Genomic DNA, 26,912 nt, shown 5'->3' with positions numbered 1-26,912 from the left:
ATCCTTATGTAACAAGGTCTTATTTCAGGCCTAATTAACTGTGTTACCATGGTACATCAGTGGCAGGAGGGTTTGAAGGATAGATGGACTTTTGTCCCCTCTTGCTGTTTAGCAGCATCCTAGTATTTTATTTTTTTTAATTCCCTATGTTTTACCCCAGAGCATTGCAGAACAGCCTGTAGAGGCACATCATCTTTAGAACATTTGTCTAGCTTGCTTGGTAATTTTGCATTGAATTTTCTAAATAAAAATCATTGCTAGTAAATCAGCACCCATTAGTAGGAACAGAAAACTTTGTTAACAACCCAGTATGATGTATTTTGTGGTTAATTTCTATGACACTTCTCTTGTGTGCGCTTGCTTTAGAAGGAAGACCTCCTAATGACTTTGCCCCCCCCCAGGGGAAATACTTCATAAATGGGTTTATGAAGCATCTTAACAATATTATAGAGATGAGTAGAGATTATTTTTTTTTCTGCAGTTGTGAAGTTTGTGGTGCTGAAAAAAAATACAGCACGCTATCATTTAAGTAGCTGATTTATGCTTATGTCATATCTTGCTGAAACCTCTGCATGCTTGAAATTTGAATAGTTCAGTTGAATAGTACACATCATGTCATTTCTTTGCTGGTTAAGATGATAAGAGCTCTTTTCAAGAGAACTAAAATATATGGACGCTTCAAATTTTCCTTATTCAATAAGAAATTTAGTACCATTAAAAGTTGATGAAAGGACTTAAAATTCTGATATCTGTATCAAAATTCTGCACATTCATGTTTTAGTGGGGTACATACTATGCGTTTGAGGTTTGTGGGCAAATTTCTGTGGTCGTTGCTGTCCTGCTTTTAATTTTTATTGTTCTGCTGAGCAAATAAAGTTTCTCTTTCTCTGTTTTCAGATGATCGTAGCTTCTCTTCTAGAAGAAGTGGGCAAACCAGTTAGGAGTAGGAAACGAGTATAGCAATAGAGATGGATGAACAAGCCCTTTTAGGGCTAAACCCAAATGCTGATGCGGACTTCAGACAAAGAGTATGTAATTAACTTGCTTATCTCTCTAATAATTGGGGGTGCTGTTTCAGTGCAAAAGTCTCATATTTTGGGGTTGGTGGTTTTTTTTGGTTAACCAATACGTAGGGTTTGAGGTGGCAAGTACAAAACAAAGTCATGTTGCAAGCATGTAAGCTCAAGATTGTGTGTCACCAGTTCTGTGAAATTACACTTAACATGCGTAGAATTTATTTTTCTGGGCTCTGACTTTTTCAGTCCTTTCAATTCTTCGTACTTGTTGCTCAGCTCCTTACGTAGGTTCCCACAGAATGAAAAGCAGCTGCTGAAAACAATGAGTTGCTTGCAATTGCCCTTTGAATTCTTAGGTGTGGGGGTTTGTTTTTTGTTTGAATAGATTAGCTACCTTTAGTGTCTTTTAATGAAATGGGTGTTTTTAACTGTAGCAAAGCTTGTATTAGTGTAGAGTAGGTTAAGAAAGTAATCATGGTGTGTGGGTAACCGTTACTTCATAAAAGAGAGATGCTGCTATGAAAAGGCATTACAATTTATAAAACAACTTAATGAGTAAATCTTTCTGCTTACTGATTGATTATCAAATTGATTTAACTGTCTACAAGATAACCTCCAGTAAAATCTTTCAGAAATGTGGATGTTAACACCGTGGGTTTGTGTTCATAAAGCAAATCCTGGAATGTATAAGAAAGTTAAAAATGTGGTTTGGTGCAGCCTAGTATTGTTAAACAGCCTGTTAAATATGTTGGTTCTGGGTGTTTGTCCTTGAAAGAATGGATATAGTTAGTGTTCTGTTAATGGAATATCACTGTAAAATTTGACCTTATAGATTTATTGACCTATGTAGTCTGCCTAATTTTGAAATATTTTTATAGTAAAAAGTGACTTACCTTTTCTCTAATCGTGTAAGCTGTAAAAGATGAAGGAAGTATCAAACAATTTCTAGTAAGACTGTTCAGTATAAGAAAATTACCAGTACAACCTATAGGAAGTGAATTCTTGTTTTAAGGACTTTTCAACTCGCTGAATAAATACTTTGGAAAATTACTTTGGTGAATAGAAACAATTATGAACTAATGCAAAAACCAAAATCAAACCCAAAAGCCAGAAAAAACCTTATTGAAATGCATGCGTTCATAGAATTGAAATGTGTTGTTAATCTAATCTCTCTTTCAAAAGTTACTTTACTGTTTTGTATAATAGGCCACACTAAATCTTAAAGCAATTAGATCAAGTTAACTGTTGTCAAAAGCTACTTAGAAATTCTGATAAGCAACTTGATTTAAAAGGAAAAAAAAATTAGTAGGTTTTTTCCAGTCTTGTAATAGATTCATAAACTGACAGTTGTCAGGTGATCAGTGTTTGAATGTTTCTTGAGGTGTGGAATACAGCCAGAGTGGCGCAACAAAAATAGCGAGTTGTTCTCAGTGAAAAATCTAGATCACTTTCTCTTTAGAACGTGTGGAAGGAATTTTAACTTGGCTATGAACTTCCACCTAAGCGGAAAGGCCCTGAGCAACTTCTTCTAGTTGACTCTGTTTCCAGAGGTCCGTTCTAACCTCAACATTTCTGATTCTATGACTTCTATTTTCAAGTAACAAAAATCTTTATATTAAATGTAAAGTGGAAATGGGTACTTAACGATATTAACACTTAAAGAAACATTCTTGTGCTATGGTAATTAGGGAGCCGTATAAATACTTGGATGTATCCAAATACTGTTTGGTTTTTTTTGAAGGAGAGCTGTTTAAATGTGAGTCTAAATGTGAATGAGTTGTCTTGATGTGTGGTTTGTTTGGGTTTTTTTTCAATGAAACTTACTTGGATGGTTGCAGGCACTAGCCTACTTTGAGCAGCTGAAGATATCTCAGGATGCTTGGCAAGTCTGTGCAGAAGCGTTAGCTCAGAGTATATACAGGTAATCTTTACCAAAATACATTGATTGCTACAATTTTTAGATAATAAGATAAAAAATGCATGTAAACTATATGGCATGTGGAATGTCCCTTCTTAATCTATATCTCAGGTTGTCTGTAGCTTTGCTTTTTAAGATACCGTGTACAACTTGTGCTTAGTGTGCTAATGGACCCCAAACATATTCTTGAAGCCTGACAGACTTTTATAAAGGCAGGATGCAACAAGCATTGTGGTTTTGTATGTTCAGTACTGAAATCAAAGCATAGCAAATTGCTGGCTATAGGAAAAAAAAAAAGGATTATAATAGCAAATATAAATACTAGTTTAAGAGTTTCTCATTTTTACCAAATGAACTGCTCGTGTATTTGTTATTTTTGCTTTGAAGTAATAGCAGTAGCATTTTTCTGTGGTGCACAATAATTCTTGATTTGTCAAAGGGATCACCACCTAGTTGTAATATTTGAGGAATTTTTTTCTTCCCAGAGAAGCATACCATGTTTCCACCAGTAACAGCATTTTTTTTTTTTTTTTAGTGATGATCACATCAAGTTCTTTTGCTTTCAAGTTCTGGAACATCAAATTAAGTTCAAGTGAGTAATCTTTCTTGACCCTGGCCATATATATATATATTTAATTTTCCCTTTTTACTCTGCTTGCAAAAAAACCTTTAAATGCTATCTCTCATCTCAATGTGGTTGATGAGGTGGCTTTAATCTAGTACAGAGGACTTCCTTGTGTTTATTCACCTTTGCTGGGAGAGGAGTAGTTGGGTTTTGAGCAGCATGCTCTACTTAGCTAGTCTAACACCTGTGTGTGGCCCAACACAGACTGTTATGGTTTGAAGAACCCACAACAATTTATTGTTATTTAGGCAATTATTCTTATCACCTGATGACCCCTCTCCACCCAGGAAGGGGAATCAGGAAGTAATCAGGAAACCTGAGGGTTGAAATAGAATAAGACTAAAGAATTAACATTAATAATACCAAAGAACAAATATTGATCCCAATACCAATATAAAATATACGAGGATTATACTCAACCAATTATAGCAGCAGGAAGCTGTGCACTCCCAGCAGTGGACAGCAAATGTTGGACACTGCAAGTGCTATGGCTTTGGGAGGAAGGGAAGGGCTCAGGAGTCCAGCACCAGGGCAAGAAGTGCTCAGGACTGCCACCATCAAGGAAGAGAAAGCTCCTCAGCAAGCTTTCTAGTTTAGGTTGAATGTGACATTTGTGACATGAAATAATCCTGTTGGCCAGCTTGGGTCAAGTGCCCAGGTCTTGCTCCTCCTCGTCCCTGCACTTGGAAGGCTTGAAAACACAGAGACCTTGAAACTCGCATACCATAGCTGGCTATAAGGTAAATATTTTCACACATTCAGACACTAGAGTCTGCTAAAAATGCAATTTTCCCTAGCATTAGAAGAAACCTTACTGAAAAGTAAAATTACTGAAAGAGAAATCAGTCCTGTGTCATTCAAACCAGACCCAATTACCAAGAATTGCTTGAAACTTAGTCCTTCCTTTCTGTAGATTCAAGCCTTATTCTGTACTCTCACTGATTTTTGCAGAAGAGAGACCTGCAAGCAGCAGCCTTGCTTAGTACAGGCTCCTGGACTTCAGACAAAGCCCTATTCATTCAATAACCATGGCAGAGACGTTAAGAGAAAGTAGTCTTTTCACTGTGTGATGTTTTTGTAGAATCAGAAGTTTAGGAAAAAATACTTTGAAATAATTGCATGGAATTGTATTTTTTTTTTCCACGCTTCAGGCTTCTTTGGTCAGAACTTGAATGCCATGGCAGAGGTGTCTGTTTTTTGGAATATCACCGTAACTGGTTCCAATACACTAAACATGTGTGTCAGGCTTTAGATAGGAATAAGGTGTATTTTGTGACTGATTTTCACAATTATGTATCAGAGCAAAAATAAAAGACTTAACTTTCTGTGATTTTTATTTACCTGATTTTACCTTGTTGTACACCTTCCACTGCCTGTTCCACTCCTGTCTTCTGCTTCCTGCAGTATGTTTTCTCTAGTTTTCCTGCTTCTTATTTTCTTTGAGCGTTTTCAGTGGGGTTGCTTTTTTTGTCTCCTTAATGAATAGTTACTTGTGCCAGGAACACTGGAGCCACACTCAGCAGTTATTCCCGTTAGGGGCAGTACCAAAGCTATAGCTAGATATTGCAAGGAGAGTGTTCTTGGCTGAGCTAGTCCTGGGAAGAAATGTGTCGTGTGGGTAGTATTTGAGGTAGGCTGGTTATAATGTCAAATTTTGCCAAGACTGTATGTATGATGTAAAGCGGAATTACTTGTTTGCCTTTTTTTTGTTTTGACATATGTCTGATAATAAATGTACTGTAAGTCAGATCAGTGAAGGACTTCCTTGTCCTCACTATTGACAGTCTTCAATGCGTAGTAAACAAATTTGAGCGTATACAGATGCCGCTTCCTTCTCCCCATGGCTTATGGTCAAATGTGTATTTTTCGCAGGGTCATAAGTCCTGTCCCTGGTAGAGCAGTCTTCCTGCAAACTCCAATACAGGAGGCAGTAGTGCCTCAAAATGTAATCTATTGAGATGGGCAAAATGTTTTTCCTTATGTCTTTGAGTCAAAATTTTAACATGCAAATATCTGTGTAAATTCCTTTTCTAGGAACCTTTGATTTACATTAATGTGCAGTATTATGCGCAATATTAAAAGAGTTTTGCCTTACTAAATGTTGTGCTTGTCATAAGGCAGTTGTATTTTCGTCTCATTATGCTTTGTTTCAGATACTCTGAACTCACTGAAGTCCAGCAGCAGCTAATTAGGGAAACACTCGTAACATGGCTGCAAGCACAGGTAAATACGTCTTATGTAGTAGGCTAACGTAAAGCATTGAGTGTGTGCTAAATATTTAATCTGTTGTTTGAGTTTAAATATGGCTTTCTGAAGATATACAGTATCTGATGGTTAAAAGCTTTTAACATGCTAATCTTTATTAGAAGTTCTTTAAATCGGATGTTGTGAAGAAGTCTGTACTTGAACTTACTACTAAATATGATGGCTGTGGCTTAATCAGTTGTGTGTGAAATAAGGAGTATGAAAAGCTTCACTTTAGAGAGGTATAATCCAGATTCCTGATGTTCCTGAGTGTCTGGAGGAGGAGCAGTAATTCTGTGTTTGAGACCCTCTTGGCTGACTCCTGTCTACTTAGAATACCAGCAGATGTTTATGAATGAACAGCATCACTCCTGTTAATACTATGGCAGAGTATTGGCTACTCTTTCTTGTGGAATTAGTTACTGTAACTGAACACGTAGTATCAGTTGGACCCAAGAGTTTGCAATCAGCAGAGCCATCCAAGTGGGCTGGTACAAGTCTTTGCCTATACCAGCCATTACCTAGTTATCATTCCACTTCTGCACTGGAAATTAACATTGTTGCTTTGTTTGTAGAAAGCTTAACAGGAAATGGAACATAACACAATTTGAAAAAGAACAGATCCTTGTGAAATGGATTAAATTGCTTCTAATTTTTCTTTGTGGCAATTTGTTCCTTTTAGGAGGAGTTATGGAAAAGGGGAAGTAGAGAGATTGAGATTGGTAGTGACAGATTGTTATTTTTCTTTTTTGCCCCTGATGAGCTTAGATTTAGAAACTTCCTGTACTGTTCTTAAAGCTAACATCTAGTTTAGGCACAAGCTAGCTATAAGATGACTATAGCTTGTTTTCTGGAAGTTCTTCTTTACTCCTTTCACCAAACCAACAAATAGCTTTTAGTCTGTGAATAGTACACTTAATGTCTTAGTACAGAATGAAAGGCTTAGGACTATTGACCAGAGAGAATGTTTTCCCTGTTTAATACAATTTAAGTAATTTTTTTTTTAAATCCTTGGAAAGGTAAGGCTTTTATTGATCTCATTCAGGAAGAGAGGTAGTACATTAATCACTATAGAGAGATCAACAAGCATATATGATTCTTCTCTAATTTAGTAAGAATATACAAATAAAATATCTTGTTTCTAACAGATGCTGAATCCCCAGCCTGAGAAGACTTTTATTCGCAACAAAGCAGCGCAAGTCTTTGCATTGCTTTTTGTTACCGAATATCTCACAAAATGGCCCAAGTTTTTTTTTGATATTCTATCAGTAGTTGACCTTAATCCACGAGGCGTGGATATGTACCTCAGAATCCTGATGGCTGTTGATGCTGAGCTGGTAGACCGCGATGTTGTTCATACATCAGAGGCAAGTTATTATTTTGCATTAACGTTTGTTTTAAATTTCAAAAATGTTCTCTCTAATTAGAGCAGAAGACTTGTAGAGAAGTTGTTTTTTTTCATATGGCAACTCTGCCTTAGAGACATTAGGTGGTTTAGATCCAAAAGCCATATGTTGGTTAATGTTTTTTATGATTTCATACTTTTCAGTTAATGTGTTTTTTGCTTGGAGAGCTAGCAAACAAAAACTAATGGGCTGAGTTAGCCAATTTAATGTTAGACTGACTCATTTTAAAAATATTAATTTCTTCTAGTGCCTGTTTTAAGGAGTCCTAATATCAAAAATCCTTTTAATGATCTAGAGGACTTCTTTCCCCTTTGTCTGCATTCCTTTAGCATTTGGACACAGTGGTAGGAAAAAAAGACGGAAAACTAGGGTATTTTGGTTTTATTTCTTGCAAGAAATAAAAATGTCCTCTTTTGGGGTTTCTGATATGAGTTATTTATCTTGTTAGGAGAAGTGGTGTCTGGTAGTGGATACAAAAATGCTACTAATTTGACTGATTTATCCTTTTTCTGTATTGATAGGAGGCTCGTAGGAACACCTTATTAAAAGATACTATGAGGGAACAGTGCATTCCAAGTTTGGTGGAATCGTGGTACCAAATCTTGCAAAACTATCAATATAATAACTCAGAGTTGACATGCCAGTGCCTTGAAGTAGTTGGAGCTTATGTATCCTGGATAGATTTGAGCCTGATAGCCAATGAAAGGTAAGGGAGTTTTGATGGAATATCTTTGCAAAAATAACCTTGATAGTGTGCTGACTGTATTTCTATGAAACAGAATTAAAACTCCTCTCTGAAAAGGGACTTTTAATTATATACAAATCTTCGGAGGTTTGGAGTTTTTAATAAAGTGATGGACTTTGCAAGCCCAGCTGATATAATGATCAAAGTAGACACTACAGCTTGCTGGATTTTCCTTATAGTGTATACAATGTTGAGTTTAGTCAGTACAACAGACTTCAAAACTGTTTTATAAAAATAAACCATTGTAAATATGTACACAAATAATATAAAGCTTCTGTAAGATGCTACTGTGTACATATAAAAAATAACCTTTTTTCTTTTTGAAGGTTTATAAACATGCTGCTAGGTCACATGTCTGTGGAAGTTCTCCGGGAAGAAGCCTGTGATTGTTTGTTTGAAATTGTAAATAAGGGAATGGACCCAATTGATAAAACAAAATTGGTTGAATCTTTATGTCAAGTATTGCAGTCTGCGGGTCTCTTCAGTATTGATCAGGTTTGTATATTGCTTTTTACAATAGGAATGAGACATAGGTTTCCGACAGTTCTTAAATAAGCAAATGAACAGAACCCTATAAAACTAAGTCCGCAGATTAAGGAGAATTAGTTGTGCTTCTGCATCAAAGCTAAATGGTTCTTAAACATTTCTCATACTTAAATTAACAGGTGGTTATTAATATTGCTTATTAATTTAAAACACACTGCATTTCGTTTGTCCTCAGCGTGAGTTTTTTCGTTTCAGAAGCGAGGCATTATGTAATTCCTCTGTTCCTCCCCTAGAGCATGTTTTGCTTACTGTTCATGCTGCTTCTGTGTTTCTTTGCCTTTAATATTCTCTTCTGTGTGATTCAGTAATAGGTGTTGCAGCCAAGGTAGAGGGGTTTTTTTAGAGTGAGACATTAAATCAGCTGTGCATAATTAGGTAGGGGGAAGAGCTTTCTTAAGGGCACATATGTTGTTCTGTATGTCTCCACCATTAGACAGGAGCCTTGAAATTCTTATCGATAAGCTGGAAAAATATACCTACTAACCAAACACACATTCCCTGGCAGTTGCAGTGTTTAAGGAACAGCTGTTTGCTACCTGCCATGGAGAAAGAGGAACCAGCCCTTATGAAGCTGTAGTCCTTGGATTGCGAGGCACTTATCTCTTAATTTTGAAGCCTTTGTCAAATTTGTATTCCTGCTAGAATGCAGAAAATGTGCATTCATCAATTCATGTGTTTTTCTAAAAATCTTACCTCAGCCTCCCTGAGGCAGGACTTGTTCTTCCGGTTTTGTACAGTTACGGCAGGGAGCAAAGCATCTGTTTGGGGTGACTAGTCTAGGGGTATTTCTCAATTCTGATCAATGTATTTCTGCAAAAGCAAGCCATGAATACTTAATATTAACTCACTCTTACAGGCAGTACTGAAAGTTACTCGTTATCAGTATTTCTGAAGTGAGCCACAGCTGTTAATTCTTTGAAGTTTTCCCATAAAAAGATTTTCCTCTTATACAGCCTAAAATTTATGGTAGGTATGCGCTTCTGCTTTTATTTTGAACCTGCTTCTTGCTGTAAAGTAAAAAGAGAAACAAACTAATCTGAAGAGATGAAGCAAGCTACTGTTGTATAATGGAGGACAGCCAAATGTGGCATTGCTTTAATTTTTCTCTCTCCATTCCCCAGGCAAAACGAACCAGACAATTGTACTTTCCATCTAGGAGACAAATACTGGCTTTACTTCTTCTACATAACAGACATGGATAGTACAGTCTGTAAGCTCGTGCCCTTTAAACCTGAGCTCTGCTAGTGTTTTTAATTGGATTTTTTTTCTTGCAGGAAGATGATGTGGATTTTCTGGCCAGATTTTCTAAGCTGGTCAATGGGATGGGGCAAGCATTGATAGCTAGTTGGACTAAACTGATAAAAAATGGTGATATGAAGAGTGCTCAAGACACTCTGCAAGCTATTGAAGCAAAGGTGTCCCTAATGTTGCAACTGCTAATTCATGAAGATGACGACATCTCATCTAATATCATTGGCTTTTGTTATGACTACCTTCACATCTTGAAACAAGTAAATATGTTTGGCTTCAATTTAATATCACTTTTTGACATATGATTTAGTTTGATTTTTGTGGAAATATATGAATCTTATACTATGTGCAAGCTGACTTGCAAAATATGTTATTTGACTAATGAGCATTCAGTATCTTTAATGGCTGTGGTCATGCTATTTCTATAGTGTTGTTTAGAAATCTGAAGGAATTGGGTTAGATCTTGCATTAAGTGGAAAGAAGGCTTGCAGCTCATATGGCTGTTAAAAAAGCAAACCTGTCTTTTCCTGTTAGAGAGTAATAAAGGAGTTACTATACAAAAAATAACACTTGGAATTTATTTTACAGCTTTCTGCGCTTTCAGACCAACAAAAAGCTAATGTAGAGGTAAGTATTTTCTTTTTACCAGAGTTTGTTTTTTTTTTTTTTTTCAAGGACCTATTCGGTCTGAATTTTTCATTTTGCTGAAACAAGTCATGTTTTATTTATATACCTTAAAATGTACATGTGACAATAATTAAAATGGCAGGCTTAAAAGTAAGGACAGTATGTTCCATCTTCTGCTAAGTAACTACAGATGTTTCTTTAAATAGTAAACCTATATTGAATTGTGTATGAAAATGAAAGCTATTTTAGAGCTGGTCTTCCCAAGCAACCTTTAAGCATATGTTGGTAAACTCCTATACTGTCTGTACAGTTGGTAGAATGTTCTTAAATCAAGATAGAAGAAGAGGTTTTTTCCTGAAGCTGCAATTCAAATATAGCAGTTGTACTTATAATGAGCAGTTATATGTTAAGCATTACATTAAACTATACATTAAGCTTCAGTTTAAGATTAGGTTTATATGCTGAAGTTTATACATATACTTAAGTTTATATATAAAATATTAAGTTTAATAAATAAGGTTTATGTCCAGTTTTGGAGGTAGTAAACTTTTTTTCAGCACAGTCCTTTTGTAATTTCTTTTCCCTGTCACCCTTCTGCACCAATGTGGATGTACTAACTTAGATGTTGAACTGGTTAGATTGGTGCGGGTATTTTGTAAGTTCATACAGCTGACAGCTGTGAATCCTTTTCCGTTACAGAGAAAACTGAATTCTGTACCTGTTCTAACACGAAAAGTTGAATTTGTATAACTGTGATCTAGATTATCTTAGTCTAGTTTTGCCTAATGCCTGTTTAAATTGGATGAGGTAATACAATAAAAAAAGTTTGATAACATCACTGAATCTTTTAATTTTTGTTACTATGTCTCTTTTGTTCTTAGAACTGTATCAAACCAAATTACTACTGCAGTGCAGTTAGGACATTTAACATTTGAATGTGTGACTGTCCTGAAATCTATTGCTTTGGTAAACTTGCTTTCGTACTGAAGAACTTTGTGTTATAATTATTTCTTAATTTTACTGAGCACTTCTTGAGGATTTGTGTTAAATGGACAAGCAGTCATACCAATCTTTCTTCTTTCATCCAACTCATGATAAGGAAGTATTTGGAAGTAGTCTAAATCTTCTTGTTGCCTGTCTTATGCTGCTAAGCACACAATTTAAAGCTTTCCGTTAAAGTTTTGCACATAAGTAGTTCTCCCTTTCAACTCAGTCATCATTTGAACAGGAAAAAAGGGGATCTTGTTTATTGTGGCTTTGAAGTCCCAAAGTTTTTTCTCATCAGCAGAATCACAATTCTTAAAATGACAGACGTTTCTAAGCATTTCTGGCTACAAGCATATCACACTAATGTTTTGCAGTTATTTCAATATCACTTCTTAGAAGCAGAGGCTTCTCACAGATGATCCTGACAATTGGTGTCAATTAGAAAGCCCGATCACACTCTTGCTATTTGACCATGTTCTTCCTCAAAGTATCACAAGTGTCTATTTCTGCAAGATCACCAAGAATTTCACCTCAGTAACCTAAGTTTAATTCATTGGTCCATTTTGGTGTTAACTTCAGGTTTTTCACTTAAAATAAAAAATGTCATTGTGATTCGTTTGTCAAGTGTTTTGTTGGTTTTTGTTGTTTTTTTTTTTTTTTTAATTTACCTTGTTCCCATGTTTATTATTTGTCTGTATTTTATGGATGTTCGCATTCAGAACCTCCAGTACTGGAAGAGAATCGCAAAATGCTAATCAAGTTCTTGCTGATACAGTCAGCACTTTCATTTGCTATAGTTATAATAAAAGCCGTTGGGTACTGTATTTAATCAACATGGTGGGGAAAAAAAAAGCACAAGTTTGGTTTTTGGGTTTTTTTTTTTACGTTGTAGTATGTATAGGGATTAGCTGCTGTGTAATGCTGATCTCCAACATTCAGTGAACCTGTTTCTTGTAATAAGTATATGGATATGTCCTGCCTCATTACTTGTTACTACTTGATACTCTCTTGGACTTCTAACACTCTATTGTTGTCATAGACATAAAAATGGTCTGCCTCTGATTCAGTTTTATTTATTCAGAATAGCTTTCTGGAATATTTAGATTTAATACATGTTTTTGTAGGTTCCCCAGAACAAACTGCTAAAACAAAGTGAAAATTAAAATATAGTAGATTTTTAAACACTTGTTTTAGCGAACTGTATGTCTGTCCAATTACTACCCATCCTAGAAAGCATGAATGGATTTGAGTACTCCATGTACTTTAAACATTAAATCAGAGTTTTAAAAACCCGAACTAGTAAATGCTTAGTAAGATCAAAGTGATACATTTAGAGTTTGAGACTTCAGTAGAGACGAGATCAAGTCTTTAGTCCTGTTTTAGGACTTAACAACAGTCCTTACTGAGGTGAAATTGCACATTAGTGCTTTAACCGATGTAACAGTTTGCTGCTGCTGAAAAGGGAAGGTTTTGCATTTCTTACTGCTGTTTGCTGCTTCTGGCTCTGACTCTTAGATTCTTGGCTGAACCAATTCAGCTTGTTAACCTGTCCCCAAAAAAACCCTTCAAGGATGTTGAGCAATTAGAGAAGTTAATGTTATGGCTAAGATGACCTGCCCCTTTAAAATAGGATCTTGGACAACCTGTTTAGCTTCCTCTGCCTAGTTTAGTCATCTTAATTGTTGTTTTCAATGTGAACGAATGAGCACAGATTACAAGCAGGGAACAAAGCTAGATAAAACTGTGAAAGACTGAGAGCTCTGTATCATCTGTTCTGTGTATGGCATCTGTGTATTGTTTGGATATAATCCATCTTTTTTAATTTGGACTGTTACTTCTGCTAAACCTCTGAAAATAATAATTGAAATGGGATTTAAAATATTGAAAATATTTAACACTTGCTTTAATGTTCCTTTTACCATAAGATTTTAACTGTTGCTTCTTACTAGTTGTCTGCTTCTATGCTTACAGTTCTGTTTTTTATCTTAGGCAATCATGTTGGCTGTTATGAAGAAGTTGACATATGATGAAGAATATAATTTTGAAAATGAGGTATTGTGTTATATGAATAAACAGGCAAATGCAACTTAAATTATGTGTAGTAAAATTTGCTTACACTTTTAAAATCTCTATTTTTCATAGACAGAGGATTTGAAGGTAGGAAGCAAAGGTCTGTAAGCAGAAGTTTTTTTCCTTTGTGGAAAGCTGTTTTAACCTCTGGGCATATCTGCATAGGGCAAAACAACATAGTAAAGGGATATCCAAGTCAGTTCAGTTAACAGAATATTTCTGGCTGCGTTTGTGCAAAACTATTCCTAGGCAAGTACAGCTGTGCTGTTAGATAAACATAGCTGTTGAGCAGGCTTGTTCAGTGAGAGTTTGCGTGTTTCTGCACATCACTTCTGTCTTGCAAAAAGATTTGAGAGATATGGTGTAATGAAACTCTTGAAGAGATGCTGCTTGACCTACTTTAGATGGTCAAACATCTGCAAAAATAAGCTAAAGGAGGCAGAGGGTCTTTGATTTCACTTTCCTCCCATGTTTACATCTGTCAGCCAGCAATAATGATCGAATATGTTAGACTTACTTTCGCTTCAGGCTGTTTGGAGAGCTATAGTCTTAAAAAAGTTAACTGTATGCAGTCTGTCATAAATGTTTCTGTTAGTTTAACTTTAAAACTAAGCTAGATGCTGAGAAAGAACATCTTTGAGGAGTGAGTCAATTTTCAAGAATTGGGTCAATAAGGCTTTGCCAAGAGCACTTTTTCTTGTACTTCTGGCTAGTTTTCAGTTTGGAAAGCCTTTTTTTAATGTTTCTGGACTGAATGCAGTGGATCTCAACGCATTGCAACCAGCCAAAATAGGAGCCTGCAGTTATGTTGCATTATTGAATTCTCTGAGTGTATTATACTGTTCTTGTATGTACATGTTTTCATTTTAGGTATAACTGTCTAAAACGACTGTAGATTAATTTAAAGATGAAAAGAGGGTCTTCACTGACATGTGACTGTTTTGTAGGGTGAAGATGAAGCAATGTTTGTGGAGTACAGAAAACAGTTGAAACTGTTGCTGGACAGACTTGCTCAGGTCTCACCCGAGTTACTGTTAGCGTCTGTCCGCAGAGTTTTTAACACTACACTGCAGTAAGTTGGAGGTTTTTTAACTTGTTTTCATGATGCCTTTAGCTTTTTTTGCCTTTTGTAACTATCAGAGTTTGTAATGAACGTAAGTGTGATGTAGCAAGGTGAAGCCAATTGATAGAATGAGCTTGTTACAACTTCATGATAAACATGAATTTGTATAATCTCTTACTCAGCTGCTTAAAAAGGAAAAACTTTCTTTTTGTAACCTTAAATGGCAGCTGATTTTATTTTTTTTCCCTGGAGGTGTCTCTTTGTCATTTACCTACACAGCAACAGCCATTTGGGCAGGTGTTCACTTTACACCTCAAGGAAATGCTTATGAGATGTGGCAAATAATTTTATGTATTACTTCTATCAGAAAACGAAGGTTCAATAGGGAAAAGAAAATAAAGTGAAGTATTTTTTACAAGAAGAGCAGAACCAGTCCTGGAAACTATGCATGTAAATAAAGAAACACTATTACTAGTTGCCTGACTAGGAGGACAGTTGTGTGTATACAAATAGGAATCTAGTATTGTCGGTGGCTTCCTTGTACCTTGCTGTCTAGTGAAGTTGATGGCTTGTCCCCACATGGCATAGTATGTGGGTTTATACCGAAGTAAGCACTTCAAGAAGCCTGTTCAAGAAGTCTGTAGCTTTCAGGTTGAAACTGGTAAAAGCATATTGGTAGCCCTCTGATGGAGGGGTGCTGCATTTGTGGATAAAGTCTTCCAGAAGCATCCAGAAATACTGCTCTTTCTATGCTATGTGTCTGAAGAAGGCTCAAAAGAAAATACTAACACGGTAGAACTATGTTTGTTACATAAGCTACTACAGACTGACATGATCTTCATGTTCTTTCTCTAGGAATTGGCAGACTACGCGATTTATGGAAGTAGAAGTAGCCATAAGGCTGCTGTATATGTTGGCTGAGGCTCTTCCTGTATCTCATGGTGCTCACTTCTCTGGTGATGTTACAAAAGCTACGGCTTTGCAAGACATGATGAGAACAGTAAGCATGTGTGTTGTGGGAGCTATTTAAAAATGCTAATAAAGACTGGAACACTTCAGTTCAAACGGCTCATCTCAAATACGAGCATGTCACCTACATTGTAGTTTGATGTTATAAATGGATAAAGTACTGACTTGCTAATGCTTTTATTTGTAGCTGGTGACTTCTGGTGTTAGTGCCTATCAACATACATCAGTGACCCTGGAGTTCTTTGAAACAGTGGTCAGATATGAAAAATTCTTTGCTGTTGAACCTCAGCACATTCCAACTGTTCTAGTAAGTTTCATCTCAATTGCATTTTCAACTAGATAAGACTAGATAAGTTCTCTAGGCTTAAGAAACTTCCTTATTTTCTGAAGGTCACTAAAGAAACCGGGTTTCATAAATCATTGGATGATTAGCTCTTCCCCTCCTTGTTCAGGGATTCTAAGGCTGAGATATTTTCTTGATTGCAGATGGCATTTTTAGATCACCGTGGTCTTCGCCATACAAGTCCCAAAGTACGAAGTCGAACAGCTTACCTCTTCTCCAGATTTGTCAAGTCTCTTAAGTGAGTAAAGCTGTTACAAATGTATCCAGATTGCACTGAATTTACCATACATAGCCCTTCTGTATGTCACAGTTGTCACTGAAACAGGCTGGGCTTCGAATGGACTGCAATGAAGTAATATATCAATACAGTGCTTTTAGTAAGATTGTCCTATCGTGCAATACTAAGGTAGCAGTGGAAAAATTTGTCACTGGACGAAGAACTCGAATACATGTCCTTAGCTTATTTTGACTAGCTGTTAAAACTGATCAACAATATAAATGTCTGCACTGCTTTTCCTCAGTCAGCAGAGCTGAGAGTGAGTGGATCTGGAGACTCCCAAGAGTAACTCTTCCCTGTGCCTGACCAAATTCTGAATATTTACAGAATTTATACTGATGAAGTTTACTTGGTGTGTTAGAGCCCTTCAGACAGTCCTGTGCTGTTGGTCTTACTTCACAGGCATGTATTTAATGTAGAGGCAGGAGAAGCTCCAAGTTTGTTCAGATTTCAGAAGGATCCGTTTTTCAAGTATTAATGAAAATATTTCACTCAGATGAGTGAGGCTATTTATGCATGCTTCAAAAAAAAAAAAATAATGAGGGAAAGAAATATGTTTATTTCCCAATATGCCATGTATCTATTTAGCCTACAACAAGCACCATATCCATAAGCCAGGTTTTTCTCCAAACAGCGCTTTGATACTTAAAGGGGAGTTCTCTATTGAGAAGGTAGTTCAGTGTCTAGCTTTACAGCCTAAATAAAATACCAGGAAATCTGTAAAACTGCACACTAAATAGTGTTATGTACTTATGTTTGCCTTCAGTAAGCAAATGAATCCCTTTATTGAAGATGTTCTGAATAGAATACAAGACCTGCTGGAACTTTCTCCTCCTGTGAGTATTTGCAGCAGGTTTTTGTAATAAATAAGGCTTGCACTTACTCATCCGTGTGCCTGAGTACTTGCTGAAGTGTAAGTTTAGTACACAAACATTTAAACACAAAAAATTTGTCTTGCTTTTCTGGTGTGAGATCACTTGCATGCTTCCATTTGTACCTAACTTTAATAATCTTGTTTATATGGATTTCTGGGACCATTGGCTAGAGATGGGCATATATATAGAAGGCTATCTGTCTAAATTGTATAAAAATAGTTGTTCCTTCAACTATGTTTACTTAACACTTCTACATAAGTAGGAAAAAAATAAAACTATTGTAAATGTACTATTGAGATTACTTAGGCATGATTAAAGAAAGCGTAGTATCTTTAAACTTTGAGAAGACAACTTTGATAAAGGACACTTAGTAAATTACGCCTGTTATCTTCCATTTTAGGAAAATGGTTACCAGGCTCTCTTAAGCAGTGATGATCAACTTTTCATTTATGAAACAGCTGGAGTATTAATAGTTAACAGTGAATACTCTGCAGAAAGAAAACAGGCTCTAATGAGGAATTTGTTGACTCCGCTGATGGAGAAGTTCAAAGTATTGTTAGAAAAACTGATGATGGCACAAGATGAGGACAGACAGATGGCACTGGCTGACTGCCTCAATCATGCAGTTGGGTTTGCTAGGTAGGTACAGCACAGTGACCCTGTGTGTTTCTGGTTTGAGTAAAAGGGGAAATATAAAGGATTTATTGGGAGGAGGGGCTGAGTTTCTACCTGTGCTTTATTGACCTAGAAAATCATCACTGGTTGTAGAATTTCTTACCGTAGCCCAGAAGAATAAGTTAAGTCCCCTTAGAAAAGGCTGCTATGGATGTAGATGCAGAGAATATTGAGCAAGTTTTATAATGAACCAGCATCTATTCCCTTTCTCAGAGAATTGTGTGGAGCTATTCTAATCATAAGTGGTTTGTAAACTGTTAGAATTTAATTTTCCAAAAACCGACAAAGTGTAGCTACTTCATATCAAATAATTCTGTTCATTACTGCCAGTGTTTGGCTCCCATTTCATTAAATTCTAGTTTAGTGCATGGGTTTTAAAGTATATGTTGTTCTCAGTGTTATTGCTTCTTCATTGTATTGGAACGTGAGCTTATGTAAAACGATGTATTGCTTTTACAGCCGAACCAGCAAGGCTTTCAGCAATAAGCAAACTGTAAAACAATGTGGCTGCTCAGAGGTTTATCTGGACTGCTTACAAACATTTTTGCCAGCTCTCAGTTGTCCATTACAAAAGGAAGTTCTGCGAAGTGGTGTCCGCACTTTCCTTCACCGCATGATTATTTGCCTAGAGGAGGAAGTCCTTCCGTTCATTCCTTCGGCCTCTGAACACATGCTTAAAGATTGTGAAGCAAAAGATCTTCAAGAATTCATTCCTCTTATAAACCAAATAACAGCTAAGTTTAAGGTAGGATATTGCATAAGCTTTTCAGGATCAAAGTGTTGCTGATATCTCCTCTTTTCTGGTTCCCAAAAAATAGCTGTGTCAGAACCTTTATCTCACAATTAATAAATAAATATATTTCTAAAGCTGCTACTGGAAAACACAGTCTTCAACCACAGTCGTATATTGCTGGACTCTCAGTGGTTAAATGAGTGTTTTTCTTTGATTACTCTCAGAATTTTGTTGTTTTAAAATTAATAATTAATATTTATTATTTTAAAATACTACTTGTAGCACAAAATTGTTCTTGTATTGACACAATTAACTTCATGCCCCCTATCGAAGTGTAAAGCTAATATTATAAACTATGCAAGCTCCAAAGTGAATTTTCTCATTTTTTATAATGAGATTTCCAGGAGATACAGAGATACAGAAATACCAGGTGCGTGTCTAGGGAAGAATGTTGATTTACAAGATCTTGATGCAGTGGTGTTGCATAAAAACATATGCTGAGGCTTAATGCATTGTTATTCAAAATACATTGAAAAATACAGAGGTTTTGAAATGGAGGCATGAGATATGTATTAAGTAGGAGTAGGACCATCAACTGATTATCTAGCAAAGATTCTTGAAGTGTAGCCTTTGAGAGCTTCCTAGTTTCAAACAGTTCAAATGCAAGGTCAATGAAATCTGTGAAGTTACTAACCTGTTACTTGTGGTTCATTCCCTGGAGCTGCCACAAGAATATTGCGCCCTTGTGAATGGGATGGGAAATTCGTTGCTGTATGAGAAGGTTAAGAAGCCCTTTAAATAGGCTTAAATAAGTCTTTCAGCAGAATGCAAAAGTAAAATTACTAGAAGTGAAGGTGTGAATCTAGCATGTGGACCTCTGGAATATCCCATCTGCTGAGCAGAGAGAAGGAATTTTGAAAACTCAAGTATTTCAGAGATTAGGGAGGAAGGCTCTTATTACTCTAGTCCTTTTTGGAAGTTATGCTTAAAAGTAATTCAGGATAACAGTAGATAATTAAAAATAGTCTAAGGTGAAGGTTAAAAAAAACCAAAAAAAAACAGTCACAGGAGCAAGACTGGACAAATACCATGTTCAGATGTGATGTTTAGCTTTGTATGGTACTGTACCATTCTTACTACAATATGTTAAAACAAAGATCCTACCTTCAACAGTCTCAGCTTAAATACCTTCCAGGTACAATAAAGAGAAGATTAAAGATAAAACCTCGTTAAAGCATTAAGAAATTAACATCTGAGTTGCCTCTTTACGGAACTCTAGGGTGTCACTGAGTAGCACACATCTCAGTTTTTCAATTCGTAAGTGTTCAACTAATTTAGCGTCCTTACACATTTCATATTTCTCACTGCAAGTAGGACATAAATGACAAGTTTATTCTGTAATGCCAGTAGTATTTCAGCTCAGTGAAACTTTTTTGTTTAAGCAGTCTTTAAAGACAAGTACTACGAAAGGCAGCCCGCTGTCAGTTTCAGCATCTTAGAGATGCATTTTCTGCAACTACAGTGACTTTATGGTAGCCTCCCCTTGATATTTCAGGGAACTTGAAATAGTGTCTGTCTGAACAGAAGGACAGGAAATCCTGAAAAGGCTTCTGTATCTACTCAGAATGAGACTAAATAGGACGAGGGATTTTTTTGTGCAAAAGACTTGCAATAGGTGGCGTGTAACTCAAGATGCAGTAATGTTCATGGTGACCCTGATGTGGCTGACTTTGTTAAAGTAGTTGGTATGTGAAAATACTAATTTTAAAGGTGAATCAAAGCTGAGAATTGTAACAAGCCCTTAAGTTTTAATTTCAAAATGTTCAATTTCTGTAACTGAGTTGATACCCTCTTCTAACCTCCACAGACACAGGTTTCACCTTTCCTGCAACAGATGTTTATGCCACTCCTTCATGCTATTTTTGAGGTGTTGCTCCTTCCAGCAGAAGAAAATGACCAGTCTGCTGCTTTAGAAAAACAAATGTTAAGGAGGAGTTACTTTGCTTTTCTGCAGACAGTAACTGGCAGTGGAATGAGTGAAGTCATAGCTAATCAAGGCAAGTAGTTCAGTTTCTCAAAGAACAGTACTATGGTTACTATCATCTAAGTTTTGTCCACTAAAATCATTAGCCTAATTCCTGTCAAGTACTATTAACAATGTTAATAGTTAATGGACTAATGTAAATACAATATTCAACTTGCCTATTGCTTACCTGTTGCACAAGAATTTGTGTTTGTGAAATCCAGCTATAACAGGCATATTCTTCCTGTTGATCTTCTCAGCTTATGTGATCACTGGGTCTATAAGAAGAAGAATGGTGAAGAATGGTTTATAATACATCCTCATGCGTCATTGTATTTGATTGGCGAATCAGAGATCGTATATCAAATATCTAACATCTAACAATATAGATATTATATATAATAATAGATATATCAATATCTAGCAATGGTCAAACTGTTGGGCAAGACCACTCACAGCTGCCAGTATTCATAGTGGTGTTCATTTTCTGAAGGACACATCAGTATTTCTGTAACTTTATTACTATCGCCTCATCTTATCTATGATAGAAGGCATCATATGATTTATATATTTAGTTACCAGGTTTTTCTCACCCTTAGTGGCCAAGTGCAAATTGGTGCTTTTCATAGCAGGAATTTGAAGTTGAATGTCCAGTTGCTTGATTCTTTAAGTAATTATCTCAGTTTGTATTCCATCACCATCAAAATGGCTAGGGACTTGAGAAGCTTTAAAGTGAGTCATCTGATAGGTGGAGCTCAGACTTCCTTTCCTCCATCCAAATGATGGTAATCCCTGTGGGAAAGGGAAGTGTGGCATTAAGTAGTAGTGAGAGCTCTCTTGAAAGAGGCACTTTGGTAGTTGTGATGGACCAAGAAATTTGTAAAGGGTTCTGTTTGATAATATAATAAGCATAGATGCAGCACAGAAAAGTGTGATAAAAATATCTTTCCATATATTGGAAGATAAGCGAACTACCTCAGTACTGCTGAGTTTTAATTAACTCTACCAGGTTTGGGTAGAGAGGAGAAAACTTGTATTTGTAAGCAGGTCAAAATAACCCCCTCACCTTTGTGTGTATTAAAGGCCAAAAGAGCAATTAAAATCTCCAAACTTTAAAAAACCAACCAAACAAAAAAAAACCCCAAACTATTATAACCTAAATAAGAGTTGTCTTGCATCGTAGGGGAAACTTCCCAAAAATATTTGAGATTTGTGCAAAAAAGAGCTATTTTGAAGTTGAAGCATGTCTTCCAGGTCAGTATTTATATAAAACAGTGTAAGAGTACAGAAAGATTTTAGGCTGCAAGTTGAAATGACAAGCTCACTTTAATGTGTTTAAGGTGCAGAGAATGTGGAGCGTGTGTTGTTCACTGTCATTCAAGGAGCAGTGGATTACCCAGATCCTATTGCACAGAAGACTTGTTTTATTATTCTTTCTAAGTTGGTGGAGCTTTGGGGTAAGACACTCTTTCCATAATTCCTTTGCACCTGCTACTAACCATGAAGCAACCATAGAACACGGAATGTTATTTTTCTTTTCAGGAGGTAAAGATGGACCAGTAGGTTTTGCAGACTTCGTCTACAAGCACATTGTTCCTGCATGTTTCTTAGCACCTTTGAAGCAAACGTTTGACTTAGCAGATGCCCAGACAGTATTGGTGTGTATTATGGACCTTTTTTTTTTTTTCCCCTTTCATTCTTTTGGAGCAGATTCAAGCTAAGAAACCTACAATGGCCATGTGGTATCAAAGATCATAATCTCACAAATAAAATCTCTTATGGGTTTTTTATTGAGGTATAGAGGTGATTAATTATTGAATATTGTGGTAGTGTATTCTGTAGTTTGCCTATACTCAAAATCAAGCTAGAGAATTGCGGATCTGAGTATTTAACATTGACCTATATTACTTACTAACTAATGTTCACTGAAAGTGAACACACGCAGGTGGCTTTTCTTTAGTTCATTTTTGGGTTCAGCCGTGACAGAAATTTTTCTGGTTAGACTGGAATAAAAATTGCAAGGTTGAGGCTGTTATCATTGTGAGAGGGTAAAATGAGGGAATAACGGCATAAACTAGGCCTTGTTTTGGGCCTCATTAGGTTCTTTGCCTTTAAATACTGAAGCAATAGACTAATCAAACAGTCTAATGTTATGTATTATATTGCAGGCTTTATCAGAATGTGCAGTGACGTTAAAAACAATTCATCTCAAAAGGGTAAGCTTCATAATACTTTGCTGGTAATAACTCCTGCAGGTTTCTTTCTAGTGCTTTAATCAATTTCTAAAAATTAGGTACTTACTAGGGTGAATTACTACTGTACCCTAATATAAAATAATAGAATTACTACAATGCTGTGTAGGGATACAGGATTCAGTCGTTCTACCTCTTGAAAAATTACCGTAAAATATTGACTCTTCATTAAGGAGAACAATCTGCTCACTTGATTGTTACTGTGTTTAATCGATCAATTGGCATTCTTTCACTTTTCAATGTAATACTTAAACTGACATAAAAGAGCAATTACAGATGTACTATAGAGTACTTCTCTGAAAACAAAGGTATCTTTCAACATGTAGGAGATTAGATTGAAAAACATTTATGGAAAAAAATGAATTTTGCATTGTCTGATGACTAAAACACTATTGCATATTTCCATTTTTAATGGAAAGTGAAACAGTTTCTGTCTTTGCGTTACTGTTTCCTGCTATACCCTTTAACCAGCTGGCTACCTTTTCTGCCAAATGCAAGTAAAAGTCACAACTGCACAAAAATTGTAAGAAGTTATAAACCGGCAGAGAAGAGATGGCGTTTTAATTGAGGAGAACTTCCAAGTTTGTTCCTTTTTCCCCAAAAGCAATGAAAAGATAAATCTGTAAGAAATCAAGCCTTTGGTAAAGGAAATAATTTCCTATTACAAATACTGTTTCTTAATATTACCAATATAAATATAGAAAAATAATTCGCAATCTTCTCTTCCCCTCCTGTGAACTGTATACTGTGTTCTAGTTCTAGGGTAACTTATGCCTGAATTAATAAAGTTGATTTGCTTTCTCCTGGTAGATGTATTGGGTCGTGTCCGTATACTGCCAGTGTTCAGTAATCCCTCTTGTGATGAGAGGTATCTGATAAATGCAGATAAAGAAAACAAAAACTAATGGATTAACCAGAACAGACCTGCCTGCATCTCTCAAAGGCTTCGAAGTTCCATTTTATTACTGTTTAGTTCGCCACAAATTACATAGTCAATGTTACAAGAAGAGAAACACTATGTTCACGGGTACTTGGCTACTGAATTTCACAATGGGAGTAGTATGGTAAAGCAGTTGGCAGATACTAATTGCCAAATTTATTAACTTTTTTCTTCCATATGTCAGATAGTGAAATTTGGGCCTCCTTCTTACTTAACTGACTTTACAGTTGACTTGTCACAAACTGACTGGCTGTATTGTTAATTCTTATTTCAGTGCAATCTTCAGTGCATTCTTCTGCTATGTAACAAAAGATACCAAATTGCAGTAGAATCCTTAATGCCAAGGTTGAAAAATCTTTCTATTTGTTAACACCTGAGAATAACATGAACATTTGGTATTTGATATGCATAACTTCTCTGTAAAATAGTCATGTAGACCACCTGTTTTCAAACCTTTCTGTACTATACATGTATAGGACTTCCTGTATGTATGAAAATATAATTGTACAAATTGTGTACTGCTTTTCTTTAGGGTCCTGAGTGCATTCAGTATCTTCAGCAAGAGTATTTGCCTTCTTTGCAAGTAGCTCCTGAGATAATCCAGGTAGGAATTCCTAAAAGAACATTTTGACAACTCTTAACGATCATAAATGTTAAAGGGGAACAAAATGAATACTGACAAAGTTAATCTCCTACCATCCGTCAATAAAGCTTACTCTGATATTGCATATCAGAATAGGATTAATTTGGTGTAAGGAGTAAAGTTACTGCAAGAGTACCTTGCAAAAGAGAGTCCAGTGCATGTGAGTGTCTAAGCCATCTTCCTACTTTAATTCAAATTTTAACCTGAGGAAAAAGTATCAGAATACCTAGAGTAATAACTCGGAAGTAAAATGAATAATGTTGAACATACAGAAAGTGTGATGATAAAGGCTGTATTCATGAGTACAGAAATTTAGGCCACAGCACTGGTTCTACTGTCACATTAAACATGGGAGTTTTGTGTGCTTATTTTGGAGCAGTGTAAGAGGGTTCTCAAAAGTGAAACTTTACACCTGACCATTGTCTCGACATTAGGTGTTGCTAGCCATATGCTAAGCATTGCCATGAAGAAATTGTTAGGTGAACACTGACAATTTTAATTTCAACTAATTTGGATACTATAGTAATCAAGTTTGCTACATTAGAAGGCAATTATACTCATTATAAGACTTAAACTGTAGAATTTTTAAGTGGCATTAAATATATGTAAGTATCTCTTGCTGGTGCCCCAATGTTTTTCTGACCTAAGATTACAACTTTTTCAAGTCACAAACATTTTCTGCTCTATTCTAAACTCACTTAGTGTGTACATAATACTTCTTCAGCATAAAAGTTTGCCTGAAGTATTCATTTCAAAGCCATCAAAACTTACTGGAAAAATTAAAGGTTTAGAAACTTCTTCATTGCAGTCCTCATATATAGTCCTGTCTCTGTCTATTAAGCTAAAAGTGAATGTGATATCCTATATTTGAAAATACAATATTTTCACCCCAGAATGCACTTGGCCTGTCATAGCTTATTACAATTTTTTTATCCATAGCATGCTTTTCTTTGTTTGGATGTTAGGGAAAATGCAAACTAATATCAATGGCTTTACATGCAAGGTATTCTATACACTACTAAGATATCTCAGGTTGTCTTGTTGCTTCATTTAGTTATTTAGTATTTCTTAATTCTCTCTTACAGGAATTCTGTCAAGCACTTCAGCAGCCTGATGCTAAAGTCTTTAAAAATTACTTAAAGGTAAAGATCTTTTTTCTTTAAATAGCTTTTAATTCCATTTGAACTTTGCCACACAATTCAGTAATGGTAGTGACCCGAAATAAAATTGAAATATTGAATTATTTAATAGTATTTAGTTATAGGGAATCTCCAAGTAGTAAAAGCAGTTATTTGGAAAGAAGGAGCAAACAACAACAAACCTACAGCTGTAGAATTGTCACTTATTCTAAGCACCTTGCCATGTCCTCAATAGCTTGAAATTCTTGTGGGTTATGTTTAATAGTTGAAATAGAATAATGTGAAGGTGTAATTGTAAAGAACGTGTCAGAATGTTTCAGTTTTGAGGGTGTGAGTGTAATTGAATAGCACAAGTCACATCCCTGAACCTAGTGTGTTAACCTGTTTATTAAACAAGAAAAAGAGCTCTGTCAAATTGATTATCTTGCACCTCAACTATTCCATGTCTTATATTTCCTTTTTCTTAAAGTGTTTTTTTAATAAAATTTTAACAGGTATTCTTCCAGAGAGCGAAGCCCTAAGGAAAATACTGGAATCTCATGTACCTGTTTCCATAATCCAGAATTCTGGTTGTTAATTTATAAAAACGCTAACTCTTGTGCCATTCAAACTGTTTTTGTTGCTTTGTGCTTACATCAGTACATATTTTAGCCTTTCGCAAAAAAGAGAAATGCAAATCCCTCACTTGTGTCTCAAACATGAAGGTATGTGACAACATGAAAAATTATCTGTATACCTACACAAACTTTTATTATGTATAGGATGATTTAAGCTGTAACACGTACAGCAATGAAATGACACTTATTTTTGAAATTAAATGTAAAAATCCCTTCAGACCATAGCAATGGTTATTAAAATGTGTACATTTTTGATACTGAGTAAAATGTTTTCATAAGACATAAAATTCATTTGTTCATGTATGGTGACATGAAAATAAAACAATCAAAGTCATTCTTGTAGATAGTCATTTCATTGAAGTTGTCTTAATGATAAAATATATATATACCTCCTATAAAACAGATTGGTTTAATAAATGATTTCATTTAAAAGTAGTATCTGGTTCTATCTTTTTTATAAAAAAAAATAAAATAAAATTTTATCCAGTGAAATGTTAAGTCTCTATGAATCATTTTGGTCGAGTGTTTAGAAGCTACAGCATTCTTTAACCTTCTGGCTTTTTTGAGTAGAACCTGGCACTTTTTCTGATGCTTGGATAATAAATCGTATTGCAGTCTTGCATGTGGAAGATGCTGTCAGAAAGAATGAATTACATTCACTGCAATATTTCAGTAAGGTCAATCATCTATAAAAAAATTCTAGTACAGCGTTGTTACCTCTGTCCCAAAATGTATCAGTTGGTCGGTTTGTTTCTTTCTTGGTTGTTTTTGTTTTTATTATTATTATTATTCTATGATGTTACAGTATTCATAGCTACTTCATAGGGGCAGGAGGAAGCTGGGAGTCTTCCTGTGCACAGGATTTAATACTTTCTTCAGCTCAAGGGGGCTGCGCCCCTGGCCACAGCAGCTATGGCTGGGTGTTTGC

At 35.7% G+C, this 26,912-nt stretch overlaps 1 protein-coding gene across 3 annotated transcripts in view; it reads left to right on the top strand.

The window, feature by feature from the left end:
• The window catches only part of XPOT (exportin for tRNA), a 30,334-nt gene extending 4,016 nt beyond the window's left edge, over window positions 1-26,318 (top strand). For all 3 annotated transcript variants that reach the window (XM_054203440.1, XM_054203430.1, XM_054203421.1), the window contains exons 2-25: window positions 898-1,028; window positions 2,855-2,937; window positions 3,470-3,526; window positions 5,713-5,782; window positions 6,952-7,170; window positions 7,731-7,915; window positions 8,281-8,449; window positions 9,775-10,011; window positions 10,340-10,378; window positions 13,355-13,417; window positions 14,383-14,507; window positions 15,354-15,498; window positions 15,655-15,774; window positions 15,954-16,048; window positions 16,854-16,923; window positions 17,363-17,601; window positions 18,097-18,382; window positions 20,238-20,427; window positions 21,734-21,850; window positions 21,936-22,051; window positions 22,562-22,609; window positions 24,118-24,189; window positions 25,314-25,370; window positions 25,862-26,318. In XM_054203440.1, coding sequence (XP_054059415.1) covers window positions 969-1,028; window positions 2,855-2,937; window positions 3,470-3,526; window positions 5,713-5,782; window positions 6,952-7,170; window positions 7,731-7,915; window positions 8,281-8,449; window positions 9,775-10,011; window positions 10,340-10,378; window positions 13,355-13,417; window positions 14,383-14,507; window positions 15,354-15,498; window positions 15,655-15,774; window positions 15,954-16,048; window positions 16,854-16,923; window positions 17,363-17,601; window positions 18,097-18,382; window positions 20,238-20,427; window positions 21,734-21,850; window positions 21,936-22,051; window positions 22,562-22,609; window positions 24,118-24,189; window positions 25,314-25,370; window positions 25,862-25,888 — 2,889 coding nt within the window. In that variant the 5' untranslated portion in view covers window positions 898-968 and the 3' untranslated portion in view covers window positions 25,889-26,318. The remainder of the gene's footprint in view (window positions 1-897; window positions 1,029-2,854; window positions 2,938-3,469; window positions 3,527-5,712; window positions 5,783-6,951; window positions 7,171-7,730; window positions 7,916-8,280; window positions 8,450-9,774; window positions 10,012-10,339; window positions 10,379-13,354; window positions 13,418-14,382; window positions 14,508-15,353; window positions 15,499-15,654; window positions 15,775-15,953; window positions 16,049-16,853; window positions 16,924-17,362; window positions 17,602-18,096; window positions 18,383-20,237; window positions 20,428-21,733; window positions 21,851-21,935; window positions 22,052-22,561; window positions 22,610-24,117; window positions 24,190-25,313; window positions 25,371-25,861) is intronic.
• The last annotated feature ends 594 nt before the right edge of the window (window positions 26,319-26,912 follow it).

Source organism: Rissa tridactyla, chromosome 1 (assembly GCF_028500815.1).
Source record: "Rissa tridactyla isolate bRisTri1 chromosome 1, bRisTri1.patW.cur.20221130, whole genome shotgun sequence".
In the NCBI taxonomy this organism is placed as follows: Eukaryota; Metazoa; Chordata; class Aves; order Charadriiformes; family Laridae; genus Rissa; species Rissa tridactyla.
This window is presented reverse-complemented; position numbering and strand designations above follow the sequence as displayed.